At 34.9% G+C, this 25,602-nt stretch overlaps 2 protein-coding genes across 3 annotated transcripts in view; one reads left to right on the forward strand and one right to left on the reverse strand.

Annotated features, from left to right (window-relative positions):
• Positions 1-25,602, forward strand: part of abcd4 (ATP-binding cassette, sub-family D (ALD), member 4) — a 234,306-nt gene that overhangs the window by 125,098 nt on the left and 83,606 nt on the right. The gene's annotated exons all lie outside the window — the stretch shown is intronic.
• On the reverse strand, positions 1,803-24,930 carry dtna (dystrobrevin, alpha). 2 transcript variants are annotated; one of them, XM_022666939.2, is made up of 24 exons: positions 23,037-23,229; positions 19,157-19,218; positions 18,972-19,052; positions 17,981-18,194; positions 17,317-17,402; positions 16,073-16,227; positions 15,404-15,509; positions 14,874-15,040; positions 13,817-13,941; positions 13,545-13,553; positions 13,346-13,429; positions 12,913-12,984; positions 12,160-12,252; positions 10,613-10,703; positions 10,126-10,214; positions 9,675-9,788; positions 9,012-9,108; positions 8,833-8,853; positions 6,691-6,853; positions 5,990-6,079; positions 5,637-5,739; positions 4,848-4,959; positions 4,086-4,119; positions 1,803-3,718 (listed from the first exon to the last, which is right to left on the reverse strand). In XM_022666939.2, the coding sequence occupies exons 1-23, from the start codon at positions 23,051-23,053 to the stop codon at positions 4,093-4,095; spliced, it is 2,178 nt and encodes a 725-aa protein (XP_022522660.2). In that variant the 5' UTR covers positions 23,054-23,229; the 3' UTR covers positions 1,803-3,718; positions 4,086-4,092. The 2 variants fall into 2 exon arrangements, with proteins under 2 accessions (XP_022522660.2, XP_022522662.2); XM_022666941.2 differs by lacking the exons at positions 1,803-3,718; positions 4,086-4,119; positions 4,848-4,959; ... (11 more) ...; positions 13,545-13,553; positions 23,037-23,229 and adding an exon at positions 24,710-24,930 and having other exon boundaries at positions 13,773-13,941.

A 25,602-nucleotide genomic window follows, 5' to 3' on the forward strand; every position in this document is an offset into this window, starting at 1 on the left:
TGTCATAGTAATTTGGCTGGATTTTGTTGTTTTTAAAAATTGGCAGGATGGTGTTTGGATTTGGCTGGATTGTGTTTGAAACCGGCTACATGTAGTTTAAGATTGGCTATATGGTGTTTTAAATTGGTTGGATTGTGTTTGAATTTTGCTGAATGGTGTTTAAAACTGGCTGGATTGTGTTTGAAATCGGCTGGATGGTGTTTTGTGGATTGGCTGGATTGTGGTGGATTTTGTTTGAAATTGGCTGGATTTTGTTTGAATTTTGCTGCATGGTGTTTAAAAATTGGCTGGATTTTGTGAATTTGACTGTATGGTGTTTGAAATTGGCTGGGTTTTGTTTAAAACTGTCTGGATTGGCCTAATAACCTGCTAGAAAAGATTATTTTGAGTTGGGTAATATTTTAGAAAAGCATTTAGAAACATAAACGCCGTGCACAAAGCAATCTTGATACAGAACTGCCTGATGTGGTCTGTAGTCGTTATGCAAAACAGAGGCTAATCATACAAACACAATATTATCCTAAGGCACTGTGCAAATGTCCTGAACTGGCACTACTGTTCATTTAAAATTAGTAGGGGAGATTTTTAATCAACACATTTTACATGAACTAAAATTTCCTTTTTACTTCTCTATATTTAAGATAATCATGCTTTTATTGTCCAAAATTCTTTGTTCCATAATTGGACAGACTGTTACAGGCTGTTTTTTTAGCAAAGGGTAATCATTGTCATTTTACAGGATGTCTTAAAAGTAAGGAAACAGCCTTATAAAATGAAAACGGTTTGGCAGATGTTGATCCAATTTTAGACACAAGCTATAGTGGAAAGGGGAAACATGTTGGGCCATGTGCCTTTAAATATATTGTTGACTACAGATAAACTCAATCCGAAGTCAATCCAATCATAACACTCACTTTCAGCATACCCCTGCATAACACTGCTGTACCAGTCCAGCTAATAAAAATAAAAAGAACCCTATTAAACTGTTAAACATGGGGGTGGAATACAGTACACTATGGCTGCTTTGTTTTCTGTTGCAGGCTGTGAAACAGGCAACATGGCTTTGACAGAAGAATGCATTTTACTAAATATATGAAACTTCTGAAAGCAGGTGTGACAGTCTGAAGCTGAGAAATGACCCAAAGCATTCCTCAGATCATAAGACTATAGCTGAAGCGTTTGGAATGACCCTGTGGGCAGATCTGTGGGGTAGATCTTAAACATGCTTTAGTAGGAGTGTTCTGCAAGATGCAGTGGGGGATAATTCCTTAAGACACTCAAAATACTTATTAGATTATTACATGGTTGCGACAAATATCTATTTTATTAAAGGCGAGGAGATGAAACTCAGAGATGTGCGTCAGGACGGGACTAAAATTACCGGAGGAGCACGGAGTTCAGAGAAAAACAGTAGATAATTCAGCCTGTAATTTTCTCAGAGGACGTCTGAGAAAAACACCTACATGATCGTTCTGGACAGGACTAAAATCACAGAGGATAAAAACCCCCATAAAAGAGAAAATTACCCAGAACCCCCTGAGAAACTAATCCCGTCCGGATAGAGCTAAAGATGGATTTTGACCACCGCATTTAACACAATTTTTCAGTAAACATACACATAGAGAGGTGGCAGATTTATCTCTGATGCCTGGGGAACAGAGGGGGTAAAAGCTTTGCTCAAAGGCCCACAGTAGCAGCTTAAAGAGCACAAGTATTGAACCCACCCCCACATAATCAATAACCCAGTGCTTTTACAGCTAATCCATTCAATACGTTCTGTACAATCAATACAAATGACGACCTAGCATTAGTAGGTTCTTTATTATAAACTGCTGTGTGTGTATATGTACTATATATGTGTATGTATATATATTGTATTTAATTAAATACAGACCAATAAGACCAGGTAATTGGAACTTCTGCGTGGAACAGAGTATACGCCATAGACAAAGTTGTCCGCGATTATTAGAAAGGTGGGTATACTTGATAACTGAATAAATTAATACAATGAAGCTTGGACTTCATTGCAATTTCTTTATTCTTGCTTTGTTTGCAGCATGCAAAATATAACAAACCAATTCCAGAGAGCAACATATACAATATTACACTTATTTAATGTGGTGAAAAAATAAGAGAAAGTTAAAATGTTTCAGTGGCAATAAAACTGGTTCAAGAACTTAGACAACTTTATTTATACTATTTATTATTTTATTAAATAACAGTGCTATTCTCTTTCTAAAGATTATTCTGACAGCATTGGGTGAATAAATCCCTCCCCTGAGCACCATGACAGAAAACAGACTATCAGTAAATTCATTCATTTAGCAATAACACATTCCTTCACAATAAGCTCATTTTAACTCACAGCAACTTATTTGATAATGCAAATCAGATTTTTAAATAGCTGAATTAAACAGCTAACCAAACAACCACTGCACTAGTGCAATCAATGGATTATATGGGTGTAACGGAGAATAAACTGTACACGCTATTAGTGTACATACAATGATTAACCTTCCAGTGTTATATTACATTTGTTTCATAGTAAATCACAAGCTTTCGACAATTTAAAGTATATGTAAACTTCACAATATAATTTTGCACTGTTATTTTTTTTTTCTTTTTTTAAAACCTAAAATATATGTATTATTTGCACAAACAATCTGATAAGCTAAGGCAGTCGAGTCATTTGGAAATATATACAGCTCTAGAAAAAAAATGAAGAGATCACTTCAGTTTCTGAATTAGTTTCTCTGATTTTGCTATTTATAGGTTTATGTTTGAGTAAAATGAACATTGTTGTTTTATTCTATAAACTACAGACAACATTTCTCCCAAATTCCAAATAAAAATATTCTCATTTAGAGCATTTATTTACAGAAAATGAGAAATGGCTGAAATAACAAAAAAGATGCAGAGCTTTCAGACCTCAAATAATGCAAAGAAAACAAGTTCATATTCATAAAGTTAAGAGTTCAGAAATAATCAATATTTGGTGGAATAATCCTGGTTGGTTTTTAATCACAGTTTTTATGCATCTTGGCATCATGTTCTCCTCCACCAGTCTTACACACTGCTTTTGGATAACTTTATGCTGCTTTACTCCTGGTGTAAAAATTCAAGCAGTTCAGTTTGGTGGTTTGATGGTTTGTGATCATCCATCTTCCACTTGATTATATTCCAGAGGTTTTACATTTGATAAAATCAGAGAAACTCTTTATTTTTAAGTGATCTCTTATTTTTATTTAGAGCTGTATATAAATGGATGGATATATATCACAAACTACATCAAAATCTCTCATTACGCTTCAGTGTAAAAACCAAACTACTGATCATACCCATATTAAGGAACTTAAAGATTCGTCGGGCAGATTAGATCAGGATCTGTAGTGTGAGGAGTGTCATGTCGGCTGGTTGTAAAGATAGCAGCTTGTTAAGCTCCGCCCACCACTGTTTAAAATACAGTACTTTAGAAAAGCACAGAAATTAAACGTACTGTAAAATAAGGGTAACCTGCAGGAAGGCTGGGTTTATGGCACTAGTGGTGTTTTAGTTACAGCAGCTCTTCATCTCTGAGTCAGTTCACAGTATTTCCTTAAATCATCTCATAGCTTCTATAAAGTTATTTTATATTTTATATTTACAGCAGTGGAGTTAGTGCTGGTTTGATTCAGACGGGTGTTGATGCCGGGCGGTGCTTCTGTCCTGCTCGGTCCTCCTGCGATTAGAAGAGACACAAACTTTTTAGAAAACCAGACTAGAGTTTAGATTCTCATAGCTTTATTGCTGTTTTATGTGTGTTTTTGGACGCAGGCTAAACAATCTGGCAATTGCTCTTTGCATTTTGTCAAAAATGTATCATGAACAGACCAATAGAAATGATCTAAAATTACAATTGAATATAAATTAAGAAGGGGTCCTCCTATTCTTAAGTTGAAGATACAAGGCTTTAGTCTGACAGCACAAATGCTCCCCAATTAGAGCTAAAAAGTTATAAAATGTGTATATATGTAATATATATATATATATGTATATGTAATATATATGTATATATGTAATAAAGTGTGTCACTGCAAAATACTTACATTATCATTAAAAGGGCTGCTGTTGGGAATTTACCTGAGAATAAGAGAATAAGAACCGTTTTAGATTTAAATTTAGAAAAGTTTTAGAACACCCCCTTTATCCATTTATTTTTGCTATTTAAGCTCTTTAGGTCCAGTCAATAAACAGAAATGGTACAAAATCCAGTGTACAATAATTTGCAGGACCTTTAGGAAAAACAAATAAACTAAAAACTGAAAAATAACCATATAAGTATATTGTAAAAGTAATAATCATAATCATATACATAGTTTTAAAAAAAGAGGGGGTGATTTTACACCTCATAATTCGTAACAGAAATAAACTGAGCTTTAAAAATTAATTTTAAAAGTGAATTTCTAAAGCTTTTGTTTGTAGCAAAACACTTACACACAGCACATTCACACTTTCATCATAACAACTAGAAAAAGATCCAGAAACCCTGAACCCAGATACAGAAGTCAGAGAGTGGTGAGTACTGTTTCCTACACCTTCAAATAAATAAAGACTCTTAGAAACTGGAGTTAAAAACTGCTACAGGAAGACGTCTGGCTGACCCACATGGAAACAGCAGCTTTAGCCTTTAGCTCAGATTAACATGATTAAGAACTGAGACTCAGTTTTCTCAATTAGAAAGAGTTAATCTGACAGGAGAAGAACTGCAGTAATAAAGTTATTAAAAATAAAGGTAAAATAAAAAATGATATTGTCCGGGTTGTTTTTTAGTAGTGCAGTAGCAGTGCTGTATGTGAATGTGAGTTCACCATATATTTCTCTGGCAGTGTTTGCTCTTCCAACATCAGCTCTCTCTGCAGCTGCTGCTCCAGATCTTTCTCATAGTCCTCTTCTCCATCACCTTTATCAGCCGCTGCCCTGCTGAACACAACCAATCCCACCAATTACAGACATTTCCTACAGAAAAACTCAATAAAACCACATTATTATAAATCTTATCATTGTTCCTCCCAACGGTTCCTTCATTATTGCTTCAAGGTTACATAATTTCAAGGGATGTTACTGACATTATTATTAAAAAATAAAATCTGTATACAAAGATCAAAATACAGAAGTCCTGTGTTTTGATCCACCTGTCAAACTAGTGTATTTTCACTCTTTCAACTTTGTTTCTAAAGCCTTTGATGTCTGGTTAATGATGACACCTAGTGGTGTGAATCTGTTACACTTTTATCAGACATGGAGCTTCTCCACTCTAAAGTAGGAGACTCAGCAGGGTTACTGAGATTCAGGACACCGCAGGACTGATTAATGCTCCAACTGAATCAACAAAGTTATAGATAGAGTTATAGATTTGATCATTTTGTTTATCTCAAAAATACCCAGACTTTTTTTAATTCATTATTCATTATAGAAACTAGTAATACTAGTCATTTTTTTCTTTCAAGAACACAGCACATTACTTCTGCAGGTTTAAGTCAACTGATTAAGTACAGTATCATTCAAAAGTTTGGAAACACCTCTTTTCTTATTCAATTTATTTTCTTTCTTTATATATATATATATACACACATTATTATATATAGACGTTTGGTTACCGTGCTTTGGGGTGTTTTTTTGCAGGGACTGATGTAAATCCATCCGTCTGTGTGAATTCAGCTTCTGCAGCATCTGCATTACTGTCACTCTCACAGCTCACTTCTAACAAAACAAACAAAAAAAAGACATATTGTGCATAAGTGTGTGTACAGTCTAAAAACACAATTTTGCATTAAATTAATTTCAGAATTATTTATTTATTTACTTATTTTGGCAACTTTGAAGCCAGTCAATTTAACAAACACTAAAACAGGAGGGTAAATTTGTTTGTTGACCAAAAAAGATTATTTTGAATTATGTCTTAGGACCAAAAATGATCCTCCAGTAGGTTTTTAGTGAGTTTAGAGTTTACCTGAGTGGAGCTCTTTAACCAGTGAGGACATCGTGCTGGTTATGGAGTCTGCAGCCACCAGAAGATCATTCCTTAAGTTCCGTCTAGAGCCTGCAGCAACAAACACATTCATAAATTCATCAATATTATTCAATATTAATTCATTTATTTTTTTATTTTTTTATGGTACTATGTAAAAGTTAATTTTTTGTTGTATTAATCTTATCTTCTTTTGATTCTAATTTCTTAATGTCTGTATTTGTTATGGAAGCCCATTCCCACCACCTAAAAAAAAAATAATAAACCAGCATTTTTTTTAGTATCCTTAAGTAAATAGCTATCTCAATATTTTGACATACTAAGTCATTATTTTGAAAGAAAATACGTTTTTATTCCCAAAAGCAAACACACTCGCTATCTCAAATTAATGACTTAGTATCTCATAATAATAGGCTACCTTAAAATAATAACTTAATATCTCAAAACAATGAGATAGCAGTTTACTTAATAATAATAAAAAAGTGGATTTTTTTGTTAATTTTAGGTGGAGGAAATGGGCTAGTTAGTAAATGTTCGGCTGCATTGATAATGAGGGTTGCCCTCAGTGTTCTTCCGGGTCAAAATAAAGGCTGATTGATTGATTTATTGGTTGATTATGGCATTGTATTGGGAACTCATGGTGTGTGTGTGTGTGTGTGCGTGTGTGTTGGCTCCATACGTACTCTGAGCGAAGGCCTGCTGCACGTCTCCTCCCAGACCCATCAGAGAGTCCTGAGGGCTGTGGCTGGGCGTGGTCCTGCAGGACGTGAGCAGGACAGGCGTGGGGACGGAGCTGCTCGCTGTGTGGCCCGGAGACGAGCGAGGAGAGGAACCGGCACCCGGATTCTGACAGACAGACAGACAAATATAACCTCTCAAACAAGAGAAAATATACAGCAAAATAACATTAACAAACACACACTCTCAATCTCACACACCCTGATTAACAAGCTCAGTAAACAAACCAATAAAACCATTACAGCTGATTCAATCACAGCCAGTTGTAAAGTTGTATTTTTTACACATCAATTAATTAACCATTTAGTATTTGTTACTAAATAAATCAGTAATTGTAAAAGTAATGGATCAGTAACAAAAGTAATTACATGGTGATATTATGGTAACAAGTTATATTTATTATTATTTACTAATTATCTAGTTGTTACTAAATAACAAGTCAGAACAAAATCAAAATCAAAATCAAAATCAATCAATAACAAATCAGAACAAGTATGGAAACATTATACTGATATACTTCATACTTATTACTTCTAGTTCTTCATGGATAATAAGTTAATATTTTAGTAATACCTACATTTTAATGATAGTTTGTAAAATATAGCATAGAAATTTTTATTTAAATTATAAATTATGTGCACATGTTCTACTTATAAAAAAATAAATAAATAAATCAGTATTTGTAGAGGTAACAGATCAGTAACAATTATGACAATATGGTGATTTATGGTAACAAGTTGTATTTATTATTAATTATTATTTTCTAATTTTCTAATGATTTTCTGTCATTTTAATGATAATTTGTAAAATATGTTTTATTTAAATAATAAATTATGTGCACATTTTCTACTCGTGTAAAAAAATGAAAAGGTTGTGACTGAAATGAACACACACTCTCCTAAACACACACTCTCCTAAACACACACTCTCGTTCTCACACACCCTGATTAACAAGCTCTGTAAATAAAGCAATAAAATCATTACAGCTGATTCAATCACAGCCACACAGGTACACATTTCCTCACCAATAATCTAATCAACTTTCTCATTTCAGTGACAATCTGATTAACACACTCTGATCACGTAATAGAAAATCTGCTGCCAGTGATCCATGAAAGCATTCAGAGACTAATCAGCACAAGAACACGTATCTCCTTCACTGAGCGATCAAACTGTTTATTCATCCTGTTCTTATAAAAACGCTGAAACACTCTGAGAGCCAATCAGCAGAGAGTCAGAGATATGTGTTAAAACATAAACGCTAGCAATTTACTTTACAGATATAACGCTAATAAGTGGGTAATAATATGGTAAATTTAGTATTTATCCATACATTAAATATCAATTTCCTATTTGTTAGTGATTAATTATTCAGTAATTGTGGAAGTAATAGCTTTACAATAATAATATAATAATATTAAGGTAACAAGTTATATTTACAGATGAATAAATTGATAATATTGTATTATGTGTTATTAAATAATAAATCAGTATCTTTAGAGTAAATAATGACATGGTGATATATGGTAACAAGTTGTATTTATTATTAATTATTATTTACTATTTTTCTAGTTGTTACTAAATAACAAATTAGAACAAGTATGGAAACATTGTACTGAAATACTTCTTACTAATTACTTCCAGTTATTTATGAATAATAAGTTAATATTTTAGTAATACATACATTTTAATGATAATTTGTAAAATACAGCTAAACACTTTTATTTACATAAGAAATTATGTGCACATTTTCTACTTTTTCACTTGATTCTTGTCATTTATATATATATATATATATATATATATATATATATATATATATATATAATATATATTGTGTGTTTATTCTATGATATTTTCCAGAATTTTATAGATATTAAGCGTCTGTGAACATCTGTAAAGGTCTGTAACACATGCATCACCGTGCTCTCATTTGGATTAAAATGAAAAGAAATCACTTCATGCAAACACAGCCATTCACACAATTTCATTTTAGTATTTTTAGAGGGTATTCCCATGCATTAAATCCAAAATATATTTTTTTATATCTTAAACAGGCATAATCAATACAAGTTTTAGAAACTTACCGTTTCCAATAATTCTCGTTCCTGTGAACAAAAGTATTTAAATTTCACACTGAATATTGTCCAGGAAGCTGCACCATTAAAATAGCAATCTGCAAAAGCCAGAGCTCACCTGACTCTTAAAGAGAGTGAAGAGCAAGAGACACTCTTAAAACTAAAATCCTATAGAACCGGTCGTGTACCTTTAGCAGTAGCATTAGCTGCTCCAGCTGCACCATCAGCTCTCTCCGACTCTCCTGTAGAGCAGACATCCTCTGCTCTAGCTCTTCTTTCCTCTGTCTGATCAGAGAAATCATGAAAGAAATCATTTTCACACAATTATCTTTTCATTTTTTTTGTAGTTTTCATTTACAAGTAGTTTTGAAACCAGTACTTTTACACTTTTACTTAGAAGAAAAAGCTCAAATTGATAATTCAACTAAAATACAGAAGTATTTTTAACCCTACTATCTATACTTCCACCTACGGAGTTTCTGTTTCTCAGAAAATGAGCTCAAGCTAGCTTTTAGCATTCTGTAAATAATCATAGCTTCTAACGACTATATCTACAACATGAAGCAGGGAAGCTGCTTTTAAATTAGAAGTAAATAATTTGTATGTAATTCTATGCTGGAACGGCACCCAAAATATTAAGACTATCCACATGGAGGCACAATTAGCACAAGTTCTCTATGAGTGAATAAAAAGAAAGTAAAGTAAAATAATGATATACCAACATTACATGTGTTCTTTTTTTACCGTTCTTTATTACCCAACCCTGCATCTACCTGCTGTAAATGCTGCATAAAAACTTAAATTTTTCTATTTTCTCTGTGTTGTTTAGAGTTTATATGTGTGTATATTACCTCAGCTGTTTCAGCTCTGCCAACAGTGTGGGGTTCTGCTGCTCTTTATCAGTTGATGGCTGAGACGCTTCAACATGCTGCTGCCGTAATCTCTGAATCTCTAGAAGTATCTCCCTGTAAAACACACTGAACACTGCTTTACCCAGTAATATAAACCACATTCCTTACACTTATTTAGCACCTTTTTGCCACTTACGCTTGTGATTACATTCTACACACACTCACCACACACCAGTGTGAAGTGGTAACTAATCACACACGGCGTACTCTCAACCGGAAACCACCGCCCACCTGGACCACAGAGGAGCTGACCCAGCACTGAGTACCAATTCATACCTGGGCATACAGTCATACACACATTCACACTTACACCACCAGGGCAAATCAGAGTATGCAATTTACCTGATCTCCCTGTTTTATATGAATAAATCTATATAGCACATTTTCTTACCTGTTCTTGTTTTCCAGCTCAGCAATAAGCAGTCTCTGCTGTTTGTTTGTGTCTAGAGGAAGAGACATGGCTTTTGGAGCTCTGGATTTCTGCAATGTAGGTTAAAATATTTATTCTACAAATTTAAACCAACTGAAACAATTTGAAAAAGACATAAAAAATATTAAACTCATATATTATATAGATGTATTAAATCCAGAGTGATCTCTGTTGAGCGTTTATTTCTTTTATTATTGATGATTATGATGCTTACAGCCAATGAAAACACAAAAATAAGTGTCTCAGAAAATTAGAATATTATATAAGACCCATTAGTACTTTTGGAGCAGTGTGGGCAGTGTGCCAAGTCCTGCTGGAAAATGAAATCTGCATCTCCATAAAAGTTGCCAGCAGACTTCATACTATCAAACCTCAATATCAGACCTTGCTCCAACTGTAAATAGGTTATTTTTTCACTATGACCAAGAACAGTGATTGGTTGTCTTACCGCTGATGCTTCGTCTGCAGCCAATCGGGAGGCATAGCGAGCGATGAGGTAGTGCTCATCATCCTGGTTATTACTGCTGTTCTCCAATAAACTGCCAATTAAAAGGAAAGGTTAAAGTAAAGTCATCTTCATGAGCAAACTTTAAAAGTAAAACCTTAAATTATCTGCTGTAAAACCTGAAATAAAGCCAAAACGCTGTCCTTCCAGGCAACAACTCAGCAGAGACTAAAATTTCCCTCCTCTAACACTCTGAAGCTGAATCAGATTAATGATGCAGGATGATAAATTCTGTAAAACTGTTGCCTGAAAGGAATCTGTTTTTAAAGCCACCCAAGCCGTAGCAAACAGCACACGAAGAAAATACAGCCCTAATTCCAAAAAAGTGTTGGAACGCTGGGTAAAATGTTAATAAATGTAAATAAAAACAGAATAAGTGCATTTATTTCATAATAGAATATAAAACACATATCAAATGTTGAAAACAAGATGTTTTTAACTTATTTAGGACTTGATGGCAGTGCCGCCTGAGGGCCTGAAGATCACCAGCATCCAATACTGACCTTCTGCCTTGTTCTTATCTGTGAATAAAATGCGTGTTTACGAGATATACACTATATATTAAAATCTAATATATAGAATATTATGTTTCTTAAGGGATTTAAAAGTTCAAGTCATAGAAAGCATACTACTTTTTATTCTGATATTTATATGGAAATCTTGTGTTTGCAGATACTGTTCCAATATCTAAAGAACATAAACATGTTTTTTTATCCTATATTCAGTCCAGTGTATATTTTTTTAAAACATATATATTTTTTAGTTATCAGCCTGATACCAGTCTGCTATTACAAAATCCTACATTGCAACTGCACATGAGCCCTTCCACTGAATAACCATATATCAACCATTTTTATTCTTTAACTAAAATTGTAAGTCATTTATTTAACAAATGAAGAAATATAAATCAAAATAAACCACATTTATTTGATTTCATGTAAAAAAAAAAAGTTGAAAATAAAAAAGAAAGAATAACTGATTGGGTGAAATGAATAAATTGTTGATATATTGTTATTCTAATGTCATCACTCCATCATTGCAACCGGAAAGGCGAATACTTAAATCACATTCATTACTATTACAGAATCCAGCAAATATAAGTAAAGTAAAGCCAAACCAAACACAGCAGCGTTCAGCAGCTCTGTGATAAAATGCATGAAAGTTTAATCTTGTGCCGCTGAGGAAGCATGGGTTAATCAGATCACTCTGACCATTCTTATTTATATTATTTATACAGACCAACATTTACTATTTGTAATAACACAAATATACCACAGATATATCTGAAGGTACAGCTCACTTTTTCTTTTTTTTTCCCACAAGTTCACTTTTTGACCAGCCTTGAAAACTGAATGTGTGATATGATTGAGGTAGAGTTTAGAGTGATGTTCAGAGTTAAATTAGATGCTGTGGTTAGGCTGAGAGGGTGAGTATAAATGTAGGCAAAGCGAGAATCAGCCAGCGGAGCTACAGCCGAGCACCACACTAACCATGAGCGCTTCTTTTGGAGGAGGTTCGCATAAAGACCAATCAGGACGTGTTCATCTGCGAGTCTGTCTGCAATATCAATGCTGTACTGAACCCTGGAACACACATCAGACCACGCACATATTCCAAAATCTGCCCTTTAATAAGCAACAAATGCTGTAGGAAATGTAAAAATATTAATAAATAATATATATTGTATAAATAATGAAACTCACAGTTAAACTTTACAGGGAGTGAGACTAATCGTAGAATATATTTTCCTTTTTAAGTGTAACTTAACCTCAGCTCAAATTTAAAAAAGGCAAAAAAATGGGAGGGGAATGTATGGGTGATGTATGGGTTTAGGGGCAGGGCAGGAGGGAGAGCTGATTACAATTCAGAGTCTGCAATACGATTATAAATGATTAATGATAATAATTATCTTGATGTACAGAATTTATTTTTCTTCATTGTGTGATTAATATTGAATCCGCTATTTAATAGACTTTTCAACATTATTTCTATTTAAAATAGAATATTTACAATAGAAATAGACACTACTGAGGTACTGGAATGTTTTAATAAAAGAAAGAAAGATCTTTTGAAGTTCAACCGACGAGCAATACTTCCCAAAATACTTTACTAAAAGAGAATTTGTTTATTTATTATTTATTTTGATGGCAAGTATCACCATATAAAACATACACAGGGTTTTTGCTCATTAACTTCATTAAGGCTTATGGACAGAAACTTCCGTACTACAAGGAGTAACTCACCCTTTCCCTTTCAGGAGGTCTGGAGCTGCTCTGGCCAGGGGTTTTCTGGGTTTAACACTATCATTTGCAGCTCTGTTTACACCACACACACACACACACACACACACAGTTTTATTTAGGTCCACAATTTAAAATGCACTTTAAAAATCTTGTCAAATGAACAGCAACAGTTAATAAAAGTATTCGCTTCTCCATCCAGATCACTGAACTCACTGAAAGATTGCGTTCAGGAGCATCATGGCTCCCAGTAAAACTTATTTCAGCTCAAACTACTCTAAAGTGTTTCAATGTCTTGTAGAAGCTAACCGCTGTACAGTTAGTAATATATATATATATATACATATTATTAAGCTTTATTATTAGGCCTGTAGGTGTATGTACGCAGATATAATTTATTTTGACTGTGGTAAGCACAGGGAATAGATGCACTCACGCTCTGCTGGAGTAAGGGTTGCTGGTTGAAGGCATGGAGTAACACGACATGAACTCATTCCCGTTGGTAACTGGCCTCGGAGGCCTGCAGTACAAACATCAGCACGAGAGAGAAACATAAATAATGAGTGACAGTGAAGAAAACAAGCAGATGTGTTTATTTTTGTACTTATATTAACAAAAATATTTAATATACGTACCAAGTGTCCCTATTTTGTAGATGAAAACAAAGAAATAACACAACAAAATATACTGTTAGATTGTTATATAGGCATACAACATAAAAAATATATAATATAAAATCAGCTATTCCCTGCATTTAAAAAAATATTATTTTTTACATCAAAAACTTTTAAACCAGCAAATGCACATCTGAAACATGTCAAGAAAAGCTGTGACATAAAGCAGGACCAAATTTGTATCATAGTGATTATAAACAACAACACATTACATTAGAAAAAGGTTTGCTTACACAACATGAGCAAGGTTTAAAGGTTTCTCAGGAGTATCAGAGAACAGGGGATGCAGCGGCTCACGGCTGGAAGCACAACTCAGAGATTTGCTCAGAGCATTCGACAACTTTTTTGCAGGAGATTTCTGAAAAAAAAACAGATTTTTACATTGTTTCTATTAGAACAAACTCAGATTATATTACTCACAATCAGTCAGAGCTTCAGCCAAATTTATGGAGTATTGTTTATCTTGGCAACAGGACACACAGGAGCTCTACTGAATAATACAACCTAGTCAGACGTTCATTGCTAGAGGAAACTGAGCAGCTCAGTTTCCTCTGCTGAGAAGAGTTTGTTGAACACGTCCAGGTAGCTGCACCGTTACAATAGCAATCCACCAAAGTCAGAGCTGACTCTTAAAGGGAATGATGTTTCGAGCCGCACAAGGTGTACTTTACCCGTCGTTATGATAGTGAAGACACAACAACACGCTCTTAATAAAGCTGTACAGTGCATGGTTTACATGGATCACTAAAATAGGACTCATTGAGTTAGTAGTTACTTAGTTTCACCTTTAAACATGTAGCAGCCTCAGGTGCTAGTATGTAACTGCTGCGCCATTTAAGGTGGAATTAAAGAGAAACTTAGCAAGCTAGCTAGTTAATTAGCAACTGAGACTTACTACTAACAGTTATTGAAGGTTGTTATGAAGAAAAAGGCCATAATAGATAGATTATATTACACTAAGATAATAATGCAATGATTACCGTTTTTTTTTAACTAAATAAACTCTTAAACATTGTTTGGAGTGTGCCACTTATAATATAATCTCTGTATAGAGCTTTTTTAGCAGGCTTAACCCCCAAGTCTGAGTGTGAGAAACAGAGGGGTAGGGCTGAGTGGTCGGGGGTGGGGGGGTTGGGGGGGGGTAAGCAGTGAAATGGGATCAGGCCCAACTCTACATTCCAGGTCCTGTTACCAGCAGACCCTCGGCTGCAAACACAGATAAACAGGACTATCATGTAGCTCGACTGAACGGGACACGAACACACATCTACATCCACACCTCTCCCGTACCCAGGATGTGTATTCCTTCATCTGGTGCTGGTTACTGTGGGATCCAGAGGCATTGCCCCTCCAGAAGCACTCCTGACAGAGCTGGTAATTATGACATTGTTGGCACCGGTAGCGGAATCCCATCATGCTTTGGCTCTGGCAGTAGGAGCACTCCACAGGGTGGAAGACTGGAGGAGAGGACAGAACAAATATAAAGATCTGGAGCCTCAAATACTAAAGTACTAAAGTTACAACGTTGCGTAGACCGTATTTCACACTCACTGTCAATTTTTTATTTCATTGACACACATACACTAGACCTAATCCTGAACACATGACACAGCACATGACACTTCCAGGAAGTAGGTCACCTGAGTACTAGCACATGGTTTAGCCCTATATAAGGGGCTCATTTGCTCTTTGTCTGCTCTTTGACTGAATCTGAATCACTCAAGGACGTTAAAGAAGGATAGCAAAAACATTCATTAGTCTTAATAACTGATGCATACATATTAATATAAATAGATGAAATAAATATAATGAAACATCACCATTCTCCACATTAGCGAGCCGGTGCATGAGCGGCAACCAGACCAGACACTGTGCAGGAGGATCAGACATGAAGGCGTCCAGGAAAATGTTCAGGGTTACCTGTTTCTTTACCAAACACACAGAAAACACAGTGAGGATCACACAGAGACACATGAGCACAGATACCACAGATACTGCACACACAGTACCAATCAAACGTCTAGCTTTATTCTTATTTTATTTTTTATTTCTATTTTTATTGTTTTATCTTTGGACTCTCTCATTGAATTATATATATATATAAAAACTTGCCCTGCCTTGTCTTGCTTTCTTCTTATTCATTGTTTTTTATGCTTTATTTCTTAATTCCTTAAAGATAAATGTGCTACTTAGAAAAATCTAAAATATATTCTGGTTATTTAACACCTTTTTGTTCCTGTATAGCTTTACTATAGTGTTCAATATTAAATTTACAATGTAAAAATCATAAAAAGAAAGAAAAAACACTGAGTGAGAAGATGATTATCATGTTTATTACAGGCTAAAATATAGTAAACAAAACATTAGTGTAGATCAAAATGCTTTTGTTATTTACTCTTTTATCACCAATTTAATAAAAACATTCATTATTATAACATCTTATTTCTAAAAGAGCTTAAAATCTTTATAAAGAGCTCATTTTTACCTACATGTTGTGAAAAGCAGATTTTGGCGGTGTGCTCTGTGTAGCCGAATGACGGCCCTTCAAAAACAACACCAGGCAGCTTCAGCACCTCCTTCAGGAACTGGTCAAACTGGGAGTAAACCATTATCCCATCGGGGTCCGCTATCTGAGAGAAAATATCTGGGAGAAAAAAAAAGATAAATTAATGTAAAAACAGTAAATACAGTAAATATACACAAAGAAATGTCAGTACTCAAGTGGGCATGCAGACGTGTGGAATTATGTTCATTAAAGATCATTAAAGAATGATCACATTTCCTTCACAGTTAACTATAAAATATGTTTATATATTAACATAGTTCTAGTGTAAAGTCTCAACATTTAATTAACATATTAGGTCTCAACCTTGAGGTACAGTTGTCACTGTAAGAAACCTAATATTTTGTCTTATTTTTAAAATATGTTTAAAGAGGAAAAATTTAATATCTGAACTAAATACTTCTATTTCTTTTTTTTGCAGACAAAATGTAACTGCAAAATGTAAAAAAATAAGTAATGCGTAGCCAGATAGTTAAGGTGTGGGAACGAGATAGTTAAGGTGTGTGAATGAGATACTAATGCATGGGAACGAGTTAATAAAATCAAACCCGATAAGCCCATGTATTATTCTACATTTTGATTTAACTAACTCGTTCCCACGCCTTAACTATCTTGTTCCCACGCATTAGTAGTATCTCGTTCCCACGCCTTAACTATCTCATTCCCATGCCTTAACTATCTCGTTCCCACGCCTTAGTATTTCATTCCCATGCCTTAATAAGGTGTGGCCACGCTTAAAATGGTGTGGCCACGCATCTATCTGTCTGTCTGTCTGTCTGTCTGTCTTATAAACACCATGCTGTGCTGTGTATATAGAGAAGATAACTGGTGTCAGCCATACAGACAGTGCATGAATGCAGTGTTGCCACTCAAATCAATATTATATTTTACAGGAATAATTTTTGCACTTAATGTTTTAACATGAACTCTTGTTAGTTATGCCCACACTTTCACTTTTATCTCTATTTGCACGCTTATTCTGCGTCAGTATCTCCAATAGACACCAGACAAGGTCAAGGTCCTGTTAAATACCTTAAAATGGCCTTCAGGAAAATGACATTATCAAATTATGATAAAAGGCGAACATTTAGCCTCTTCATTTGAGTTATAATCAATCACCATTATGTTAATGGAAATGAGTGCAAAGGTAAGATTGAAGGTGGAGCTTACATCTCAATTTATCCAAAATCTTCCCTCCACATAACGTAGCAAGAGCCATCTTTACCACAAACACTGAAACCTTGCCTTGACCGTCCCTGCAAGAGAAAGCAAATAGAAGAGTGTCAGTGTGTCTTTGCTATCATAACGACGGGAAAAGTACACCTTGCACGACTCAAAACGTGCAAAAGGAATGCACTAATTCTTTTATTTAATAGTCGGTGTGTTTTGGGCATAATGTAAAATAAGTCTCTGACTTTGGCGGATTGCTATTTTAACAGCGCGGTTCTTCACTTCTCAGCAGTGTCACAGTGCTAAGAAAAAGCCCCCACCTAAATAATACCTATCCTCTGTGGTAATCAGACTGAAATGAGGATAATAAAGTATGCAGAGAAACAGAAGAAGAACTACAAAAGCTTTTATATGCAGTCAGAGAGATAAGAGATAAGATAAGTGCAGAAACAAGGAGTCATATATATTATCATAATATTCAGAAAGAACTGTATAATAATAATAATGATACACAGTGTTTTGAGCTAAGTGTACACTGTGGGCAGTAAAATAATCCTATTACTGATCATTTTCAATACAAAGAGCGCATTTCAGTGTATTATATCCACATAATTTGAGAGTATCCATATAATTTGGCACTAATTCTTTGTTTGAAAGAACTCACGGGTCGTACGCAGCCAGCAGGAAGTTGAGCAGCAGCAGGATGGACTGCTCCACGTTGATCTGGTGTGTGGTGGGCATGCGCTTGTTCAGCTGGTGGAAGATGGTGGATAGTATTGCTTCTAGTCGAGCCACAGTGAACTCAGTGTTGAGGTCCATTGTGTTGAGGCCGTTCTCCCTGAACGCTTCAATAACGTTCCATATATCCACCAGGTGCACTGAGAGCAGATACAACCATTAACATTTTCAGTGATCTGACATACTAATATAATATCTGATGTAATAATGCATATAATGCTGTGTGTGCAAAACTGGAGAAAAACAAATTATGGGAAGTTTATGGTACAGTTTTTAAAACATACTTAAAATACTTTTATATCTAGCAGCAAAAAATATAAAATATATATATATATACTATTTTACTATGTTCTATTTATCTGTAGCTGATTTGCTGCACCTGACTTTACTAATATTACTAATATTACACGCTTTAAGAAGTAATACATGTAGGACTGTCCTAACGCTTTCCTGACAAGAAAATTACATTTCTATTAATTATATTTAACCATATCTATCTATCAATACATATATATTTTTAATATATGAAAAATGGAGGATAAAGACTTTCATGGGGTGTTTCTTGAGTTTGCAGTACCGAGACTGACCACTATAAAAGGGCCTGGAAATGCCTGACCCAAGGAGAGACATGATAGGCTCCTCCCCTTTCATGACCTAGAAAAACATACCCAGGCCAGCATGGCACATATGCTTTTTAGTTTTGTTGCAGTTTATTATACATTACAGTATATCTTTGAGGAAAGTTAAGGGTGAGTGTGAATATTTTCGAATATTTAGTTTTCAGTTTTAGTTATTTTGGAATATGCTCACGGCTGAAACCATATTTTCCATCATTCCTTCTCAATAAAACCATTCTGGTTTATTATTATCTACAGTGTCTGTTTACTTGATGTATGGTTACTTATATTTATACTCACAATTACACCGTTTCTGAACAAATCGCAGCTTGCAGGCTGCTCTGTAAGTGGACAACCTGATGGAATCCAACTCCAGCGCACCTGAAAGATAAAAAAGTTAAGTTTTTATTAATGTAGAAAATCAGTGAACAAGTTCAGCTTGTTATGTGTTTAATATTATTAACCAAACACGCATTGACACTTACGCATTTCAGCAAACAGCTGTCTTTTGTCTGCCATGGTGTCGCTGCTGTGGTCCTCAATCATTCTGAAAAAATAGGCCAAAACTGCATCAATAAAGTTAATGAACCACTGAATTCTGGTCCTCTGTGCTGAAACAACTGCTTCACTTCATATACAGCCCTGTTAAAAAATAAAGAAATCACTTCAGTTTCTGAATCAGTTTCTCTGATTTTGCTATTTATAGGTTTATGTTTGAGTAAAATGAACATTGTTGTTTTATTCTATAAACTACAGACAACATTTCTCCCAAATTACAAATAAAAATATTCTCATTTAGAGCATTTATTTACAGAAAATGAGAAATGACTGAAATAAAAAAGATCTCTGTCACAATGGAAACATACAGTGCCATTTATTACCAAGATAAGACTCAAACCATAACAGATTAAAGAATCATAATGTTTCTCAGTACACAAGTGTCTCTACACCTCGTCGTAGCCCCAGGCTAACGCTGTTTATGTAGCATCCTGCTCTTGAACTCAGGCCAGAGAATACTGAACTCAGCTAAAAATAGCTGTGACTTATATGATATACTCGTCCTTCCAGCCTGAAATAACACAAACACAGAACGACTGCAGAAGAAATGAACCCAGCGCTCATGCCAGCCTTCTCCTGGGAGAGAACAGAGATCTGCTACAGAAAGAAATAAAGAAAATTACAGATACAGATAGACTCAGAACAACATAAACAGCACTATATCAAACAAAACAGCTATTTTACGCTGCCTATCAGGTACAACTTATGACCAAATTCACCCATTTCTGACTAGAGCTGGGTTTTGTTTTTAATCAAACTGATACGATACCTTGAATTCGATGCTGATAGCCAAACATTACTTTTTCAATACCTTTTTCTTTATTGAACAACAGCCGACATGAGTAATAATGTCATTCTCATACTGTCATCATGAAAGACTCCATCTTTCTCATGGATCTTGTTGGAACAAAAAAATATCATGTTTCTGGAGCTTTATTAAGAACAAGAACAGCAGATTACTTATAGCTTAAACTATAAATCTTTTTCCATAAGCAAAATGTTGGATGCAGCTCAGTTTTAAAGGGTTCTTTTTAAGAAATATAAGAAAGAGCTGGAAAAGGGGACAAGAGAGACAGAGAGAGAGACAGACAGAGAGTAAGAGAGAGACAGAAAATCCAAGAGAGAGACAGAAAGAGAGAGAGAAAGAAAGAGAGAAAGGGGGGGCAAGAGACAAAGCGACTAAGAAAAACAGAGAGAGAGAGAGAGAGAGAGAGAAAAGACATAGAGAGACAGAGAGAGAGAGAGAGACAGAAGAGAGAGACAGAGAGTAAGAGAGAGACAGAACATCCTAAAGAGAGAGAGAGAGAGAGAGAGAGAGAGAGAGAGAGGGAGAGAGTCGACAGGTTGAAGTACAATAAAGTGTAGATGAATCTTTCGAAGTAGATTTAGACTATAGAGCTCTTCAAAATGTTTACCCCGCTGTCAAACCCCACAAACCAAATGCTTAGTGTTTATTTTTATTTCAACAGGATCCAGAAAGATGTTTCCTCTTATGGTGACAGTATGAGAATGAGTTAAATAAATACACTGTGTGGGAATTATTATCACTTTTTTAAAGGTCACCTTCCGTCGTTTTTTCTTTCATTTTAAAATGTCTAGTTGTGGTCTCTAGTATGAATGAATGACATGTGAGCCGTTTTTGTAAAAAAAAAGTGCTCAGGTGTCTCTGTATAGCTCTTTTTTAATGGACTGTTTTAGGGGTGTGTCCAAAATGACCGGATTCCAGCTTTGCTCATGAATATTCATACATGCAAACAGCATGCAAATATCTCTCCTCTGATTGGCTAGGAGCACTGCGACGCCCCTCCACCGCTCTGCCGCTCACTGCCTCCCACCTCCTAACTGATGAGCGGTGATGTTGCGTCGCTTCAGCTCCGCCTCTGGGAGTTTCTCGAGCCAAGGTGGGCTGGTCTGTGAGTTTCTGCCTACGTAGGCAGAAAGATAATTCAAAATTCACCCGTTTTTCGGAGGGGGGGAGGGGGGATTTCTTTGCTTAGCTCCTGCAGACAATGGGGGCTGCAAAACAGTTTAATGTGCAGGTGTACACATTCAACTCGGAGAGACCTACTGTATTCCACAAAAAACAAGAAAAATCGGATTTTCGCGGAAGGTGACCTTTAATGTTTGGTTACAATTTAGAAAAAAGTATCAAAATAGGTATTGTTTTGGTATCGGTATTGAAAATTTTAAAACAATACCCAGCCTTATTAGTGAGTAGATTGTGTGAAACGTGTCAGACACGTATGAAAAGATGCTGCTAATCATTTATAAGAGATGTAGATCCTACAGATACAGACAGTAAAAAACAGTAATGTGATTTTAAAAAGGTTGCATTCCTCTCTGATAACAACTCCAGCAGAACCCGCTCCAAACGATCCGAGCGTCGCCTGCCAACACATGGATTAAACTATTAAACTATCCGAGAGAAACAGGGCTATGAGATCCGGCAATCTCACGGATTCTACTCATCCGAGCCCATTCTGCTCATCAGCGCTGAGTCTGAAATGCATGATTAGGTTCAGAGAATGCGCTGCCCCCAATCCACCAACACACCAACACCAGCCAGCCAGCCAGCCAGCGCCACTCTCACTAACAGCATGTTTACCCCCCAAAAAACAGAAGAATAATAGCATTTCTCTCATTTTATAACACCAAATATCATGCAATCCGCTACATTTCTATTTGATGTGTTGTGTAATCATTTTGACAATTAATCAAGCAACCACATTTTAAAAGACACCAGAAAAAAAACGAATACTAAACCCTATAAGTTAAGAAATGATGAAGAAATCTTGACCAGGGTTTTATTTTCCAGGTATCTTACAATAAGACAAAGTGGGACTAATAAATAAATACATACAAATTATAATCATTATAATCAAGCAAATGGCTAGTCAATCCATGCAAAATAAAGCAGGAAAGCAAACTGTAAAGTATGTTCTGTAAGAACTGAAATCTGAAATTAAATTTCGGTATACGGTATAAGTTTGAATGAGTTTTGTTTAATGTTTTAATGTAAAAGATAAAAATATTTTACTATGTAGTGATCATATGGCAAGCATAACACCTTATGCTCTGTTACTTATTACATATAACCTATAACATCCTAAGGGTTAGTCTTCAAGCAATAGATAGACCTAACCATTGATATGAGGTAAATAAATTTATTATAAATTAAGTATAAGGGAAAGCATGTATAAGCAGATATGCCAATACTAAATATAAACCGACGCAAGTAATGTATTTAACTTAAGTGTAAGTAGTGCACAGGACTGTGAATGTACAAGATGTACAGTAAAATGTCAATAGAGTCACAGAGTGCAGATGTACATGTTGTACAGAGTGTAATTATAGTACAAATAAAGATTTAAAAACAGGCTGTGATTTAAAAAATCACACGTGGTACATGAGGTGAAACGAAACTGTAATCTCACGGCCCAGTTCTGTCCAAAAGAGCAATTATTATGTAGGATAAAACAAAATAAAACAATATAAATTGGAATGAAATAGAAAACAAGATAAATACACATAATATAAAAGAAGAGTATGGAAGCATAGGGAAGTAGAAGCAATATAAAACTAGATTACAGGTGCATAATACATTTTTTTTCCAGTAACTACATGCAAATCAATGCAAACACCAGGAATAACAGGTGGTTCTGCAGAACTTAAGAGGTTAAACTCAATATAACAGATTTGTCCTTCAGAGACTTTACAGGACACTTACAAACCAAACACAACTGACCCAGACTCTCAGACTCAGAGAGTAAAACACAGTAGGTATATTTAAAATATGAGAATACATACCCTTCAGACAGTACCATGATCCACCTGCAGACCACAGGACGTACCTCGTCCTGCTGTTAAAGTCCTGCAGGCTGTAATGAAGCTCCTGCTCTGGACGCCCCTCTGCCTCTCAATAGGCCGACCACTAAACCACCACCCCACCACCCCACCCCACTCCACCACAAACAACAAAAGCAGAGCAGCGAGGCGAGAGCAGCTCCTGAAATTAGAAACTGTCCGGCTCCAGCCTGCACTGCTCTATCTTTAACCTCTACTGATCAGACTCACATTCTTCCTCCCCGGCTCAGCCGGATCCCCCAGCTCCAGACTCGGTTACCATGCCTCTGCCCTGCCTCTAAACGCCCCACTGCCACCTCTCTCTTTATTCCAGAGTAATATATGGAGTTAATGAAATAAAGAGGCTACGCTGCAGTAGCTGGGGAAGCATCGCTGTAATTTATGTCCTGTAATGTGTAGTTTCTAAAGCATGGTAATTAACCATTTCCTCAAACCCATTTCACAAAGTCTTTCAGGAGATTTCCTCACTCTCACATCTACTTTCTCTCTAAGGCTAGCTTATGGAAGCCCATTCCCACCACCTTAAAATAATTTAAATAATCCAGCACATTTTAATTATTATTATTATTATTATTATTATTATTATTATTATTATTATTATTATTATTATTATTATTATTATTAAGCAAACTGCTCTCTCAATATTGTGACATACTAAGTGACTATTTTGACATACTAAGTCATTATTTTGAGACGCTATCTCATTATTTTAAGATACTAGTAGACTGTACAGAGACAGAAGCAAAGATACTATACTATCATTGACTACTTCAGACATGGATTCACATCATGAAATATAGGTGCTTTTAAAGGAATCAAAACTTTTTTGACTCAAAATACTAAGATAGTATCTCAAAATAATGACTTAGTGTCTCAGAATATTGAGATAGTATCTCAAAATAATGATCCAGCATCTCAGAATATAGAGACAGTATCTCAGAATATTGAGATAGTATCTCAAAATAATGATCCAGCATCTCAGAATATTGAGATAGTATCTCAAAATAGTGACATGCTATCTCAATATAATGACCTAGGCTAGTATCTACCAACAATGAAATAGTATCTCAAAATAATGGCCTAGTATCTTAAAATATTGAGACAGCATCTAAAAAAATGACTTAATATCTCAAAATAATGAGACAGTATCTTGAAATAATGACTTTTATATCAGCCATTTCTCATTTCTCATTTTCTGTAAATAAATGCTCTAAATGAGAATATTTTTATTTGTAATTTGGGAGAAATGTTGTCTGTAGTTTATAGAATAAAACAACAATGTTCATTTTACTCAAACATAAACCTATAAATAGCAAAATCAGAGAAACTCTGGTCTCTTATTTTTTTCCAGAGCTGTATATACATATTATACATTTTAGAATTTCACTCTGGAATTAATAAATATATTTATTAATATTGATATATAAATAATTTGCTGTTTCCCTTTTTTCCCATTAAATCAGTGTTGTTAGTTAGTTATATAAATAAATATATTATTATTATATTGCTAGTCTCACTCAGCTGTTATAAACTGTATTTATTATATTTATTAGGAAACAGACAGTGTAACTCTGATCAGCAGCAGCAGCAGGGTTAGACCTGCCCCCGGTACTCACCAGCCCTCCGCCGCATCACCGCCCAAACCGCGAGAATAAACCCCGGCGGCCGGTGTTACCGGTACTGCGCGCTGCCCGGGGTCCGCAGGACCGGGACCGGTACATAATCCCCGCTGTATTAAACTACCGCGCCGTAAATTCCAGCATTACAGCACATATATGAGCCCTAACTGCAGCACTGAACTCACAGCAGCGCCGGTGTACTGTCCGATTCTGCTACCATGCCAAACCCTGCTACCCCCCTACTGTAGCTATATACTTAAAGCTAAAAATACCAAAAATTACCCAGGGTATAAATCTCGGAATGATATCATTAATATATATTTGAATAGCGTGAATCGCTGTAAAAATGGAAAAGTAAATTAAATATAGGTGATTAAAACCTGCTTTTATATATTTATTTTATTATATTTTATTATATAATTTTTCATTTTTTTAAATAATATTTGTATTATATTTGATATATGATATTGAATAGCATAAATCGCGGTATCTATTATTACAAATATAATAAAAAAAGATTTTTGTGTTTAAAAAAACTAAAATAAAATATAATGAAAAAGTACTATAAAAGCGGGTTCTAATCACCTATATTGGCCTAACGTTACGCTGATATACTTTTAAGTAGTATTTGTATCATAATGTATTATAATTTCTTTTATAATAAGTCTCTGTATGATATTTAAATAGCGTAAATTGGTGTAGAAAATGTAAGTTAAAGAAATATAGGTGATTATATATAGGTGAAACCATTTTAATGTTTTTTTTTCATTATATTTTATTATAAGATTTCGTGCAAAAAATGATACACAATTTTTTTTTATAATATTTGTAATATTTGTAATAATCGTTGATATTTGAAGTCTTAATCGCTGCATCAGGGTAAAGTTAAG

Source organism: Astyanax mexicanus, chromosome 6 (genome assembly GCF_023375975.1).
Source record: "Astyanax mexicanus isolate ESR-SI-001 chromosome 6, AstMex3_surface, whole genome shotgun sequence".
NCBI lineage: Eukaryota > Metazoa > Chordata > Actinopteri > Characiformes > Acestrorhamphidae > Astyanax > Astyanax mexicanus.